Source organism: Gracilinanus agilis, chromosome 3, assembly GCF_016433145.1.
Source record: "Gracilinanus agilis isolate LMUSP501 chromosome 3, AgileGrace, whole genome shotgun sequence".
NCBI classification, from domain to species: Eukaryota; Metazoa; Chordata; class Mammalia; order Didelphimorphia; family Didelphidae; genus Gracilinanus; species Gracilinanus agilis.
Genome location: NC_058132.1, coordinates 589,106,199 through 589,118,998, shown reverse-complemented (window position 1 = coordinate 589,118,998; position 12,800 = coordinate 589,106,199). Strand labels below are relative to the sequence as shown.

Here is a 12,800-nt window from a genome sequence, read left to right as displayed (position 1 = left end):
CCCCGCCCGCCCGCTCTTGGGCCAGGGGCGTGCGCCGCCGCCGCCGAGGCCGCGGCCGGCCTCGCTGGGCACCATGCAGTCCCGGCTTCTGCTCCTCGGCTCCTCCGGTGCGACCGGAGGCGGAGGCAGCGGCGGAGGCAGCTCGGCCGCGCGGAGAGTGAGGCTCATTCTGCGGCAGGTGGTGCGGGGCCGTCCGGGCGCCGAGGGGCTCAGGCTCCGGCACACCGGGGCAGGGGTCGACGCAGGTAACTGGCTGCCGCCCACCCCACTCCCTGCAGCGCCGTCGCCGCCTCCGGGGCTGCTCTCCCTCCCCCTTCTCACCCATCCCCGGGACTGCCTAGGTCCAGACCCAAATGCCGGCCGTTCTCGGTGACCTTAACCTAGTAACTTCACCTCCTCTGGCCTCTGCGAAGTGAAAGGATCAGACTTGTCTCTATGTGGTCCTACTGTGAGCAACAAGGCCAGCAGGTGGGAATACAGGGGCCCCGGACCCCCTCCCCCCCGTCTCAGTGACCTTGACCTAGTCACTTCCCCTCCTCTCACCTCCCTTAGAAGTAAAAGGATCAGACTTGTCTCTGTAACTTTGGTTCTATTGTGAGCAACAAGGTCCTTAGGTGGGAATGCAGGCCCAAAGTTCAGTCACAGTGACCTTGACCTAGTCTTAGATCCTTCTCTTCCTGTAACCTGTGTAAAATGAGAAGATAAGACTTGATCTCTGAAGTTCCTTTCTGTTCAAACATTCTCTGCTTTTACTGAGAGTAAGAAAGTCAGGAGATCCGGATTTCTGCCCTAGGGTTGACACAGTAGTAACTTTGACTTAGTTACTTCTTCTTTTCTGGCCTTTGAAAAATAAACAGGTTGGACTTGATTGCTGAGGTCCCATTCATCTCTAGAATTTGGTGATCCTGCTTTCCATTCCTTTACAGTCTCAACTCTACTCCTCCACCTCACAATTGCTGATGATTATTCTGCAACCTTGCATCCTGACCCTTAAAACCTTAGGATAGTTGCCAACAGAACAGTGGTTGTTCTGGATTTTCTCCATAGTCCTGCTTGCTCTCAAAATATATAAAGTTCCAACTGGCAGATAGTGATACAGTCAAATTAGTTCCATATATGAAAACCCTGGACATGTTAATAATAATAAATCATTGCCATACTTCTGTGCTACAAGTATCTTTATTTTCAAATGTATGGATACTGTGTCCACTTAGACTAATTACAATCTTTCTGTGATTTAGTATATGATTTTTGAGAGTTACTTTGACTAACCTAAAGATAAGGTCTGAACTAAGGTGCCCTAGGTAAGAGAACAAACCACCATTCTCTTAAGCCAATTTATGCTTTTGGACTAGAGATTATGTGTTGTTGCAGTAGGCTTTGAGAAGCTAGGATTCACTACTTTGCCATATCTTCTGAGGAAGACTTTAATAGGGGCATATTAATGACTAACATTTGCTTAATCTCACTTAATCTTATTATCTCAATTAATATTATCTCACTTAATCTCCCCAATGCCATAAATTACACATAATTTAAGCCTCATAGCAATGCTAAGAAAATAGTGCCTATCTCTATTTAATAGATGAGGAAATAGGCATAGAATGGTAAAATGATTTTTGAAAATTGCAATTAAGTTGATGGTAGACCCAGGCTGTAACCAAAATCTTCTGACTCTTTTCAAATGCACTCTGTTACTTCTGTTACAGAAAAAAAATAATTTCATGATCACTAGTATACTTAAAATATAATGGTCAGACTAGACCATAAGTAATGAGGTATAGCTAGATAAGTAAAGTTCTATGTAGAGAGGAGTATCACTGAACAGTACAGCTAAGCACCTGTGCCTGGAAAACTCTGCTCAAATGAAGAAGTAATTGTAAGCACAATAGACAACATTGTCAGAGATGCTCTGAGCTGTCTCAATTATGTGGAAGAAATGTTGCTTATTGAAACCTATGAGAAAAAATTCATTGCCTTCAATAGAACCAATAGGGAAACATAAAAGTAGAAATAAATAGCAATGTGCCATAAGTACAAACAACTTGAAAGGAAAATATATTTTCAGATATACATGTGGATACTAGCACATTTTGGCATATGGAGATCATATTAGTCTGTAAACTGAGTGACAGGAAAGGTGATACTGGAAACTAGTTCCCATCGAGAGCTAGTATCAGTCTAAAAGGAAATGTTTTGTTTCCAAAGCACAGTGATCTGTTAAACTGAGTATACTAAGGAGAGGGTCAAAGTATATAGCCAAGCCAGATTGAATCATAGTCTTTTCCTATATCATATTCCATTTTCAGGTAAAGTTAAACATTTATTTAACACTTGCTACGTGCTCAGCCCTGGGAATGGCAAAAACAGTCCCTTTTTTCAAGGAGCTCACAGTCTAATGAGGGAGGCAACATGCAATTATGTGCAAAAAAAATATAGACAGAATAAATTAGAGATAGTCTCAGAGGGAAGGAACTAGCCTTAGGTGTGATGAGGAAAAGGGTTATAGGAGGAGAAATTTCAGCTGAGACATTAAAGAAGCAGAGAAGTCAGGAGATGGAGATGAGGGAGAGAATTCCAGGCACAAGAGAAAACCACCAGTGAAAATGCATGGATTTGGGAGATGGGATGTCTTCTTATAAGAACAGCAAAGAGTCAGTGTCACTGGACTGTAGAGGGTAGTAAAGTTTAAGAAGATTGGAAAGATCAGGATGGGCCAGCTTCTGAAGAGCTTTAAAAGCCAAATAGGGGGACAATTAGGTTGCACAGTGAATTTCAAAACTGACCTCAGACACTTACTAGCTAGGTGACTCAGCTCGAGTCACTTAACCCTATTTCCCTAAAAAGAAGTTTCAGGGGCAGCTAGTGGACACAGTGATCAGAGCATCAGGTTGGAATCAGAAGGATCTTAGTTCAAATTTGGCCTCAGACACTTCCTAACTGTGTGACCATGGGCAAGTCACTTAACTCTATTTGCTTACCCCTTGTCCTTCTAATTGTTACTAAGACTGAAAGTAAAGAGGTTTTTTTTTTTTTTGTTAAATCAAACAGAAGATTTTATATTTGATCCTGAAGATAGTAGGGAATCCTTGAAGTTTATTGAATGGTGGAGATGGAGATGGTGACATAGTCAGACCTACACTTTATTTTCCTTTCTTTGAAAAGCCTACCTATCTTCCCCTTCTTTTCCTTAAGAAAATGCTTAGAATTACCATCTGACCTTCATTCTACACCAACAGTCTAGTTCTGATCCTTTGTGGAATCCGAAAATGATCCTGCACCTAGTGTAGCACTCAATCAAACTGGAAAGGTTTTGAGTCTGACTGTGGATGCACTGTATGTCTTAAGTCTGCGTATGAGCTGAATACTATGTAAGTTCAGAGAGGTTAATCACCAGAAGGTTGGCTGTAAGGTAATGATGACTTTTTTCAGCCCTAGAACTGTAAAAACCATCTTCTGAGGCAGAGAAATTGTAAGTTGTTTTGGTGTAAGGAGTACCTATTTTGATGAAATTCTGGCTCTTAATGGAACTTCATGCCATACCCGAAATTGTTTGCTTCTTGAGTGTTTCATGGTTTTTAATTTAATTTAATAACAACATTTATGAAATGCCATAGAGCATTAAGTGCTAAAGGAGATACAAAAGTGAGGTAAAACTTTTCATATTTCATGGGGTTTTTACCTTTGAGTAGAGGAATAACACATAATTCAAGGTAACTATAATGCAAAACACTGAATCATAAGTATGTTAGAAGGTTCATTGGGCTTTCTGGGGACAAAGAGTAGACCATTTTGAGTGGAATGTAGAATGCATGGAGAGTAGTGACATGAGACACAAAACTGGAGAATTAGGATGGTACCAGATTATTATTATTTTTAATTGGAAATTTTTATTTAATTAATTTAGAATATTTTTCCATGGTTCCATGATTCATATTCTTTCCCTCCCCTCCGACACCTTCCCCCCATAGCTGACGCACAATTCCACTGGGTTATACATGTATCATTGATCAAGACCTATTTCCAGATTATTGATAATTGCACTAAGGTTTAGAGTCTACATCCCCAGTCATATCCCTATCAATCCATGTGCTCAAGCAGTTTTTTTTCTTCTGTGTTTTTACTCCCGTGGTTCTTTCTCTGACTGTGGATAGCGTTCTTATAAGTCCCTCAGAATTGTCCTGGATCATTGCATTGCTGCTAGTACAGAAGTCCATTACATTCGATTGTACCACAGTGTATCAGTCTCTGTGTATAATGTTCTCCTGCTTCTGCTCCTTTCACTCTGCATCAGTTTTTGGAGGTCCTTCCAGGTCACATGGAATTCTTCCAGTTCATTATTCCTTTCAGTACAATAATATTCCATCACCAACAGATACCACAATTTGTTCAGCCATTCCCCAATTGAAGGACATCCCCTCATTTTCCAATTTTTTGCCACCACAAAGAGCGTGGCTATAAATATTTTTGTACAAGTCGTTTCCCCTATGATCTCTTTGGGCTATAAACCCAGCAGTGGTATGGCTGGATCAAAGGATAGGCAATCTTTTAGCGCCCTTTGGGCATAGTTCCAAATTGCCCTCCAGAATGGTTGGATCAATTCACAACTCCACCAGCAATGCATTAATAAGATGGTGCCAGATTATGGAATGTCTTGAGTGTTAATTAACAGATTTTGAAGTATCAATAAAGAATAGAGAACCACTGAATAACAGTAGTAATAACATTAATAATGATAATTGGCATTTATGTATTTAAGGCTTGCAAAGTGCTTTGCATCTGTTAACTGATCTTCAAAACTACTCTGTGAGGTAAGTGCCATCATCTTTATTGACCAGTGAGGAAACTGATACTCCAGAGAGTTAAGTATTTTGCTCATGGCCAAATAGATAGTAAGAGTCAAGAGTTGAGTTGGAAGTCAGGCAAGGCATGTGTACTAGAGTGGTGACAATGGGAATGGAGAAGGATTAGATGTTGAGATGTGAAAGTAGAATAGATGGAACTTGGTAATTTCTATGAGAGGTGAGGGAAATGGAAGGATTAAAATTAACCCTATCGATGTCAACATGGGAAAATGGTTCAAAGATGATACTCTTAGACAGAAATAGTAAGGTTGGAAGGAAAAGCAGCTTTAGGAGGAAAATTCTAAATTATAAGACAGACTGAGCTTCAGGTAGCAGTCAGACTTCTAGGAAGAGATGGGTAGGGACCATTTAGGGCAGGCGGGACCAGGTTACTTCTCTGCTCAATAAACTCCAGTTGCTACTTATTACCTCTAGGATCAGATATGCTGTGTTTGGCTTTTAAAAGCTCTTCATATAAAATGGCCCATATATGTAGCTGATCCTCAGAGTTCCAAATTCAAAAATAAAGCTCAGTTTCCTCATAGTTGTTATGTAATCCTAAAACTGCAAGAATTGTCTACTTTGCATTTTCTCACTTTTGGAGTCCTTCATGCTAGCCTTAAGTGATTGGTTATGTTCATGTATGGTTATATGATTGAAGACTGACAGTTCAGCTGCACTTGCCACAAAGCCATTCGAAACCAAACAACTTACACAAATATGACCCCCTGAAAGCAGTAAGGCCTTCTTTCAGAAGAGCATATTTATATTATTCTCTTCTTGCTGAATGGCCAAAGGCAGTTCATTTTCTTGTCTCTCAGGTGATGGTAAACAACAACGATTCACAGAGGCATGACCAAAAGCACAGCTTGGGCTCACTGTCCTAGCACTGCCCATCATTTATATTAGCCAGATCATTACTTTTCTGCTGACCCTCCCCATTGTTCTAGGCTGGGCTTGACCCAGGGCCAGTCTTCTGGGAGTTTAAGTTTGATGAACAAAATGAGACACTTGTAGGTCATTCAGCATTTAGCAAAAAAGAGATTTATTTTGTTGTAGCAAGGAGAGGATATTCAATACCTATAATAGTCTGGTGGCTCAGATGCTCTAAGTACAGGACTGAGAGCCAGAAAGACTTGAGTTAGGATCCTGCATCAGACTCTTATTAGCTACAGGACTTAACCTTTCTTTGTCTCAGTTTCCTTATCTGTAAAATGGGGATAAATATAGCCCTTCCCTCTTAGACTACATGAGATAATGTATGCAAAAAAAAATCTTAATGTTCCATTTAATGCTAGTTCTTACTGCTGATATCCATCTGAGCCAACCAAGTCTCAAATAATGTCTTTTTTTAATTAAAAAAATGTATTAATGGAAATTATTTCCAGATATCTCAACCCCTCCCTCCCCTCTCCACACCATAGAAGGCATCATCCAGCAAACAGATATGTTTATATAAATTATGTCTTTCATGTTCCCATTTTTCAATTCATTCGCTGGAGGCGAATATTCACAATTTATTCTTCAGATATTAAATTTGTAGCTGTATATGATTTTCTCTTAGTTATATTCATTTCACTCTTCATTATTTCATGTAATTTTTGCCAAGTTTTTAAACAATCTGCTCATTGTTTCTTATGGTGCAATATCTCTACTTTTTAAGAAAAACTAGCCTAATTTGAATGGGGGATCAGGGAAAGAGTTGCTTCTATCACAGCATATTAGAGTGCTGGATCACTTTATGGGGTGTTAGGACAATGATGCTCACCCTAGAGTAGTTGGCTTTGGTTGTCCCTGTCTGAGAGCTGTTGCGCCTGGAGTGGTTTTAATAGCAACTTGTGATCCTGGTCATTTTCAAGATCTTGGCTAGTCACCCTAGAGCCTGCTTCAAGATATGGAGAGTCTTTTGGGTTACAGGAGTCTCTGTCATACTAGGTTTCTGTCTTATTTGCCTTTGATAATGGATTTTTTGGTGGGCCTCCTTTCCTGTTGTTGCCTGTGGGCTTCTGGCTGACTTTCTGTGTAATTATAGGGTGATGTCATTTATTGTAGCTTCTTATTGGATTTCTTGACCTTTATTTGGTGTGGAATTATTTTTAGGCTTTTTTTCAATAGGAGTGTAGGAGCTGGATTGCTTGCTATTTTTCAAGCAACTTACCCTGGTCTGGGAGTCACTTTGTGGCTTGAGTCATGAGGCCTAGTCCTATCTTTGCATTTACCATGGCATTCAGTGTTCCTAAAGTCAGGTTATTTCTGACTTTAAAAAATCTGTGGATTTTTGTGTCCCTTACCACCTTGCCCTGGCCACTCTCAGAGACACATATATACATATACATATATACACATATATACCTCTTACGGTTTGGGATGTAGGTCTGAGAAGCACAGATTCACTTGGGGAAGATTGTTTCCTTGCTTATTTTGATTCCAGTGAAATCTATTAATCTTTTCTATCTTTTTATATGGACATATACTGTTTATGGACTTTTGCTTTGGAGAAATTCTCCATTAGATGTTCCTGAGATGTCTACTCCTACTTTGTTAATTCTATTTTGAGAGTTCTGGTTTCCAAACAAATTTATGTCCTAATATCTTTTAAAAATCTTATTGCTCTTCTAAACATTTTGTGTCCCTGTCCCCCCCAATAATCTCTAAGGAGTGCCAGAATTTTTTCTTATTGTGGATTTTTGGTTCCTTTTCCTCCATAGTATTGTATTCATTTTTATGTGAATTTTTACAATTTTTTCTTCTTTACTAATTTTTTCCTTTTGAGTATCACAATAACCCACCTGGGAACAAAGTTTATACTCAGGCTTTTCCCCTTAGATTTTTTTGTCTTTTTAGGCTTTATTTTGTATTACAAATGGCTTTCTCTGCCATACCATATCACTTTTTGGCTCCTTCCACTTCCATTTGCTGCACAGCCTGCCTGGATCCCTGTCAGGAGTAAACTCCATGGGGGAGGGCATGGGGAATTAGAAAGACTGACACCAGCTAGATTTTAGTCTCCTTCTCTTCTAGCTAATTCTATGCTATGTGCCACCAATTTCACTTCCTTTCACTTCATGTGGCTGGGCAGAATAAATATTTTCCACCTCATATAATGGGGAGAGAGTTGATACTAAATCATTTCTGTTGGGGGTATAAGACAAGGACTCCTACAGCTAGACCTGAAACATCCTTGTAATGTTACTTATGGTATCCTTGGATGGACTTGGGAAGGAAATGGTAGGATGGGGTTTTAATGATCTGTTCTCTGGCTTTTACCAAATTCTTTCTGTCAAATTATCTTATTCACCATTAGGGGCTACAAGTTTGATGCATATTTGTTCCTTTTCAGTGAGGTTCAGAAAATGCCATCTTGCAGGTCACATGACCTCATGAGTTCTTCTAGGAGAGAACTGCCTGTACCAAAAATGATTAACACTGAATATCACCATAAAAAACTGAGGTGACTACATCTTAACAGATGGGAAATGAAAGATTATGTCTTAATTTTTATTATTGAGATTAGTTTTTATATAATTTTCATCATATCCAGAGAGCCATCCCTTAACAACATGCCTATTCTGAATGTCTTTTATAATAAAAAGAGAGAAAAAAGTATTTCACCAAAAGAAATGCATTTATCAACTTAATCTGATTGTAAATGTAGAAGGGAGCTTCATTTTTATACTTTGGGCTCATCTTGGTCACTATGTTTTACAGCATCAAGGGTTTTTTGGTCTTTCCATTTACATTATTGTACTTGTTATATATATATATATATATATACATATATACATATATTTCATATAATTTTGTATAACTCAGTAATACACATTGTATAGTTGTATTTTAAAAGATAAATGAAATTAGTTTTTGTTTACTAAGATTGTTTTTTGAAGTAGAGATATTTTAAATAGAATGAAGTTGCTGACTTTTGGAATCAGTAAAAGGGAGAGAGGAATGAGCATTTTTAATCAATAAAAATCATAGAACTCTGCCCTAAACTAGTCTTTTCCAAGTCATTTGCTTTTAAACTTCTTTATAATAATTTCAAATTAGAATGATTTAAAGAGATATAAAAGGCTTCTTTATTTTCTTTAATTCTATTTGAAAGCCATTATCTTTCGGAAACTTTTGAGTGTATTTTTAAGTTGATATATTCTATAGATGAAAGAGTTGAAACATAGAATTTGTTTTCTGATAAATAGCATTTATGTGATAGTTGGTTTACTAAATGTAAATGTCATAATAATAGATATGGTTTATTTTTGAAATTATTTATTGGTATAATGAGCGTAATTAGATATTAAATTGCATATCATCATGTAACAATTTATTCACTTTTGTTAAGTCATGTTCATGTTCACTAACAATAATTACGAATTGCTTATGTTATGAATAATTTTATCTTAGGAAGATTTTAATTTGGCTAATTATGTGTGAAGTATGTAGTCAGAATAGTTTTTTATATGAAAAAGCTATGTCTTTAATTTTCATTAAGATATACTTCTGGTAAACTATGATATATGCTTCAGTCCTTTATTATTAATATTTAAACCTTTCATTAAATGTGCAGTGTGGCCCATATGCAGAAATTTATCCATTTGCCAGTGGGCTGGCCTGTCTTCAAAATTGCAGATGGGATTTTCCTAAGCCAAGTATAGACAAAAGCTTGATTCAGCAATTTACAAAAACATTTAAGTTAATTAAAACAAACAAAACCCCTACTAAAATATTCTTGAGTTAAAAAATTAGAATAATTAAATTATCCATATGTTTGGAGTTCACAGTGAGTTAAGCAATGGCATTAATAAAAAATATTGGGATACTTCCACAAAAGGCAATAAGAAACATTATTTTATGAGACAAACCACTTGCTAAATTAAAATAAATCTTTGATTCTCTGACCAGAAGAATAGCATAGAACTTCAATTGTAGAGAAAACTTCAGAAGGTTTTAATAAAAAGACAGCTCTTTCAAAAACGCAATTTATTTAGAAGCATGAAGAAAATAGAAATAATTTTGAAACCTGATACAGTGACCTGAAATTACAATGAGACATCATTTATCTGATATTCTTATGGAATGACATTTATTATCCTTATTTTATAGGTGAAGAGGAAACAGAGGTTTAGAGGGGTCACATTGCTAATAAAATTTGGAATCAAAACTTGATCTCTGTCCTCAAGACCAGTGCTGCTGCTTCTTTTTTAAACCCTTTCCTTCCATCTTAGATTCAACACAGTATTGGTTCCAAGGCAGAAGAGCAGTAAGAGCTAGGCAATGGGGTTTGTTAAGTAATACAGGTAGGAAGTGTCTCAAGTCAAATTTGAACCCAGGACTTTATATCTCTAGGCTTGACTCTCAATCCATTGAGCCACCTACCTTCCCCCAGTGTTTCTTTTTAATCATATCACAACTGATTCATTTCCTTTATTAATTTCCTTACAGGCAGAAATTGTTTTTCAGCTTTATATGGATGAACAGACAGCCTTTGTTCTCCATTGGTAATTGAGAGAACTAGAGAAAGGTCCTTTGCATATTTAGATGAATGTTACAGGATAAGAAGGCATGATTGTGACTTGAATAGTTGGATGGGGGCACTTCACATGATATTACAGATTCACTGAAACATCTTCCCCAGACTCTAGCACCTAGCAACACTGCTTAATAAAAACATTTTGTTTTTGTTGTTGAATGAATGGCATCAATATCCCACTTCTTCAAGGTTTTGTAATTTCCTTAGCATTATGGTTACCCTTCTACCTACACAACCTACACAACCTACACAACCTACACAACCACAACAAGGTAATCTTTATGTCATATATCTCCTCCCTGATGTCCACCACCCCAAAATCTGACCTAATCATTTCTCTGTATTGATATTACTTGCATAGGCCCAGCTTCAATAGTCCCTCCCACAGAGGAATTGTATACTGTTATTCCATCTTTTAGAGGAAATAGATTATTGGGAGATTATTTGTCATTCTGGAGGTTAAGATCATTTGAAAAGGAACTGAGACAACTTCTTTCCTTAGAGACTAGCCAAGTTAATTGTCAAAGTGAAAAAAATCTGAAGAAATATTACCCGGGAAAACTGTTTAATGCTTATCCTGTGAAGAAACTTTTTCAGAGAGTTTTAATATTATGCTGAAAGAGTTGACTGGTGATACTGTGAAGTCATCAGCTATACTTGATGGTTAGAGGTAACTCTGGCTGAGACCCTTGTTGCTGTGATATATTGAGTCCTTTGGAATAGTCATGGATCAGTATATTGATCAAAGTAGCTAACTCTTTCATAGTCGATTATTATTACAGGTTTTTTTTTTCTTTGTACAGTATTCTTCTGGTTTTGCTGACTTCACTTTATGTCAATTCATATGTCTTCCCAGGCTTTTTTTTTAAAACCATATTGTTCATCATTTCTTATAGCACAATAGTATTCCAATACAATCCTATACCATAACTTGTTCAACTCTCCTCCATTTGATGGACCTTTTCTCAATTTCCAAATCTTTGCCACCATACAAAAAAAGTATAAATATTTTTATACATATGGATCTTTCCCCGCCTTCTTTGATCTCTTTGGAATACAGATATAGAAGCAATATTTCTGGGTTAAAGGGGAGGTACAGTTTTATAGCCCTGTGAGCTATAAAAATTATCCAGAGTAGTTGGACCAGTTTATAACTCTACTAGCAGTGCATTAAATTACTTATCTTTTCCACATCCCCTCTAGCATTTGTCCATTTCTGTCATGTTAAATAATCTGATAGGTATGATATAGTATCTCAGAGTTGGTTTAAGTTGATTTTTTCAAATTAGTCATGATTTAGGGCATTTTTTTCATATTATCATTAATAGCTTTGCTTTCTAAAGAAAACTGCCCATTCATATGGTTTGACCATTTATCAATAGGGGAATGGCTAATTTAAAAAAATTGGCTTAGTTTCCTCTGTGTTTGCAAAATGAGATCTTCTTCAGAGAAACTTGCTATAAATCACCCCCCTTCCCTACTTCCCTTCTAATTTTGGCTGCATTGGTTTTGTTTGTACAAAAAAAGTTTTAATTTCATGTGATCAAAATTAGTAATTTTTATCCCTCATGATTTTCTCTATCTTGTTTGGGCACAAATTCTTCCCTTATCCATAGATCTGACAAGTAATTTCCCCATACTTCCCTATGCTTATGCTTTCACCTTTCTTGTCTAAATTATGTACCCATTTTGACCTTATCTTGGCATACAGTTATCTTGAGATATTGTTCAGTGCCTACTTTCTGCCAGACTGCTTTCCAGGGTCTCCCACTGTTTTTTTAATATAGCAAGTTCTCCCCAAAAGCTTGGGTCTATGGGTTTATCAAACACTAGAATGATGTGATCATTTACTTCTTTTTTAAAAAAACCTTTAGCTTTTGTCTTAAGAGTCAATACTTAGTATTAGGTCCAAGGCAGAAGAATGGTAAAGGATAGGCAGTTGGGGTTAAGTGACTTGCCTGGAGTCCTATAGCTAGGCAGTGGCTTGAGGCCAGTTTTGAACCCATGGCTCCCTGACTCCAGGCTCAGCACTCTGTCTACTGTGCTACCTAGCTGCCCCTAGCAATTTACTTCTGTATAATGTATACCTAATCTCTTTCACTGATGAACCATTATTTCTTATCCAGTATCAGATTGTTTTGATTATTACTGTTTTGTAGGGTAGTTTGATAGGATACTATCTTTAGCATGCATTGTAAATAATAATTGTCAGAAAACATCTAATAAAAATATGCTTTTCTCTTTGTTAAATTTTAAATTGTATCAAAATTGCCATGCTTTTCAATTATTTTTAGGCATAAAATATACTTAATTTTCTTTATTTTGTTTAAAAATTTTACAATTTCCTTTTTTATCCTTGGGATATTCCAAATTTCTAGATTTCTCAGATCAGTAGTCTCCAAAGTGAGGGAAATACATCCTCATGAGGC

General features: G+C 37.1%; 1 protein-coding gene across 1 annotated transcript in view; it reads left to right on the top strand.

Moving 5' to 3' along the window:
- The first annotated feature begins 73 nt into the window (after positions 1 to 73).
- The window catches only part of VWA8 (von Willebrand factor A domain containing 8), a 519,173-nt gene continuing 506,446 nt past the window's right edge, over positions 74 to 12,800 (top strand). Inside the window, exon 1 of the mRNA XM_044669384.1 lies at positions 74 to 245. Coding sequence (XP_044525319.1) covers positions 74 to 245 — 172 coding nt within the window. The remainder of the gene's footprint in view (positions 246 to 12,800) is intronic.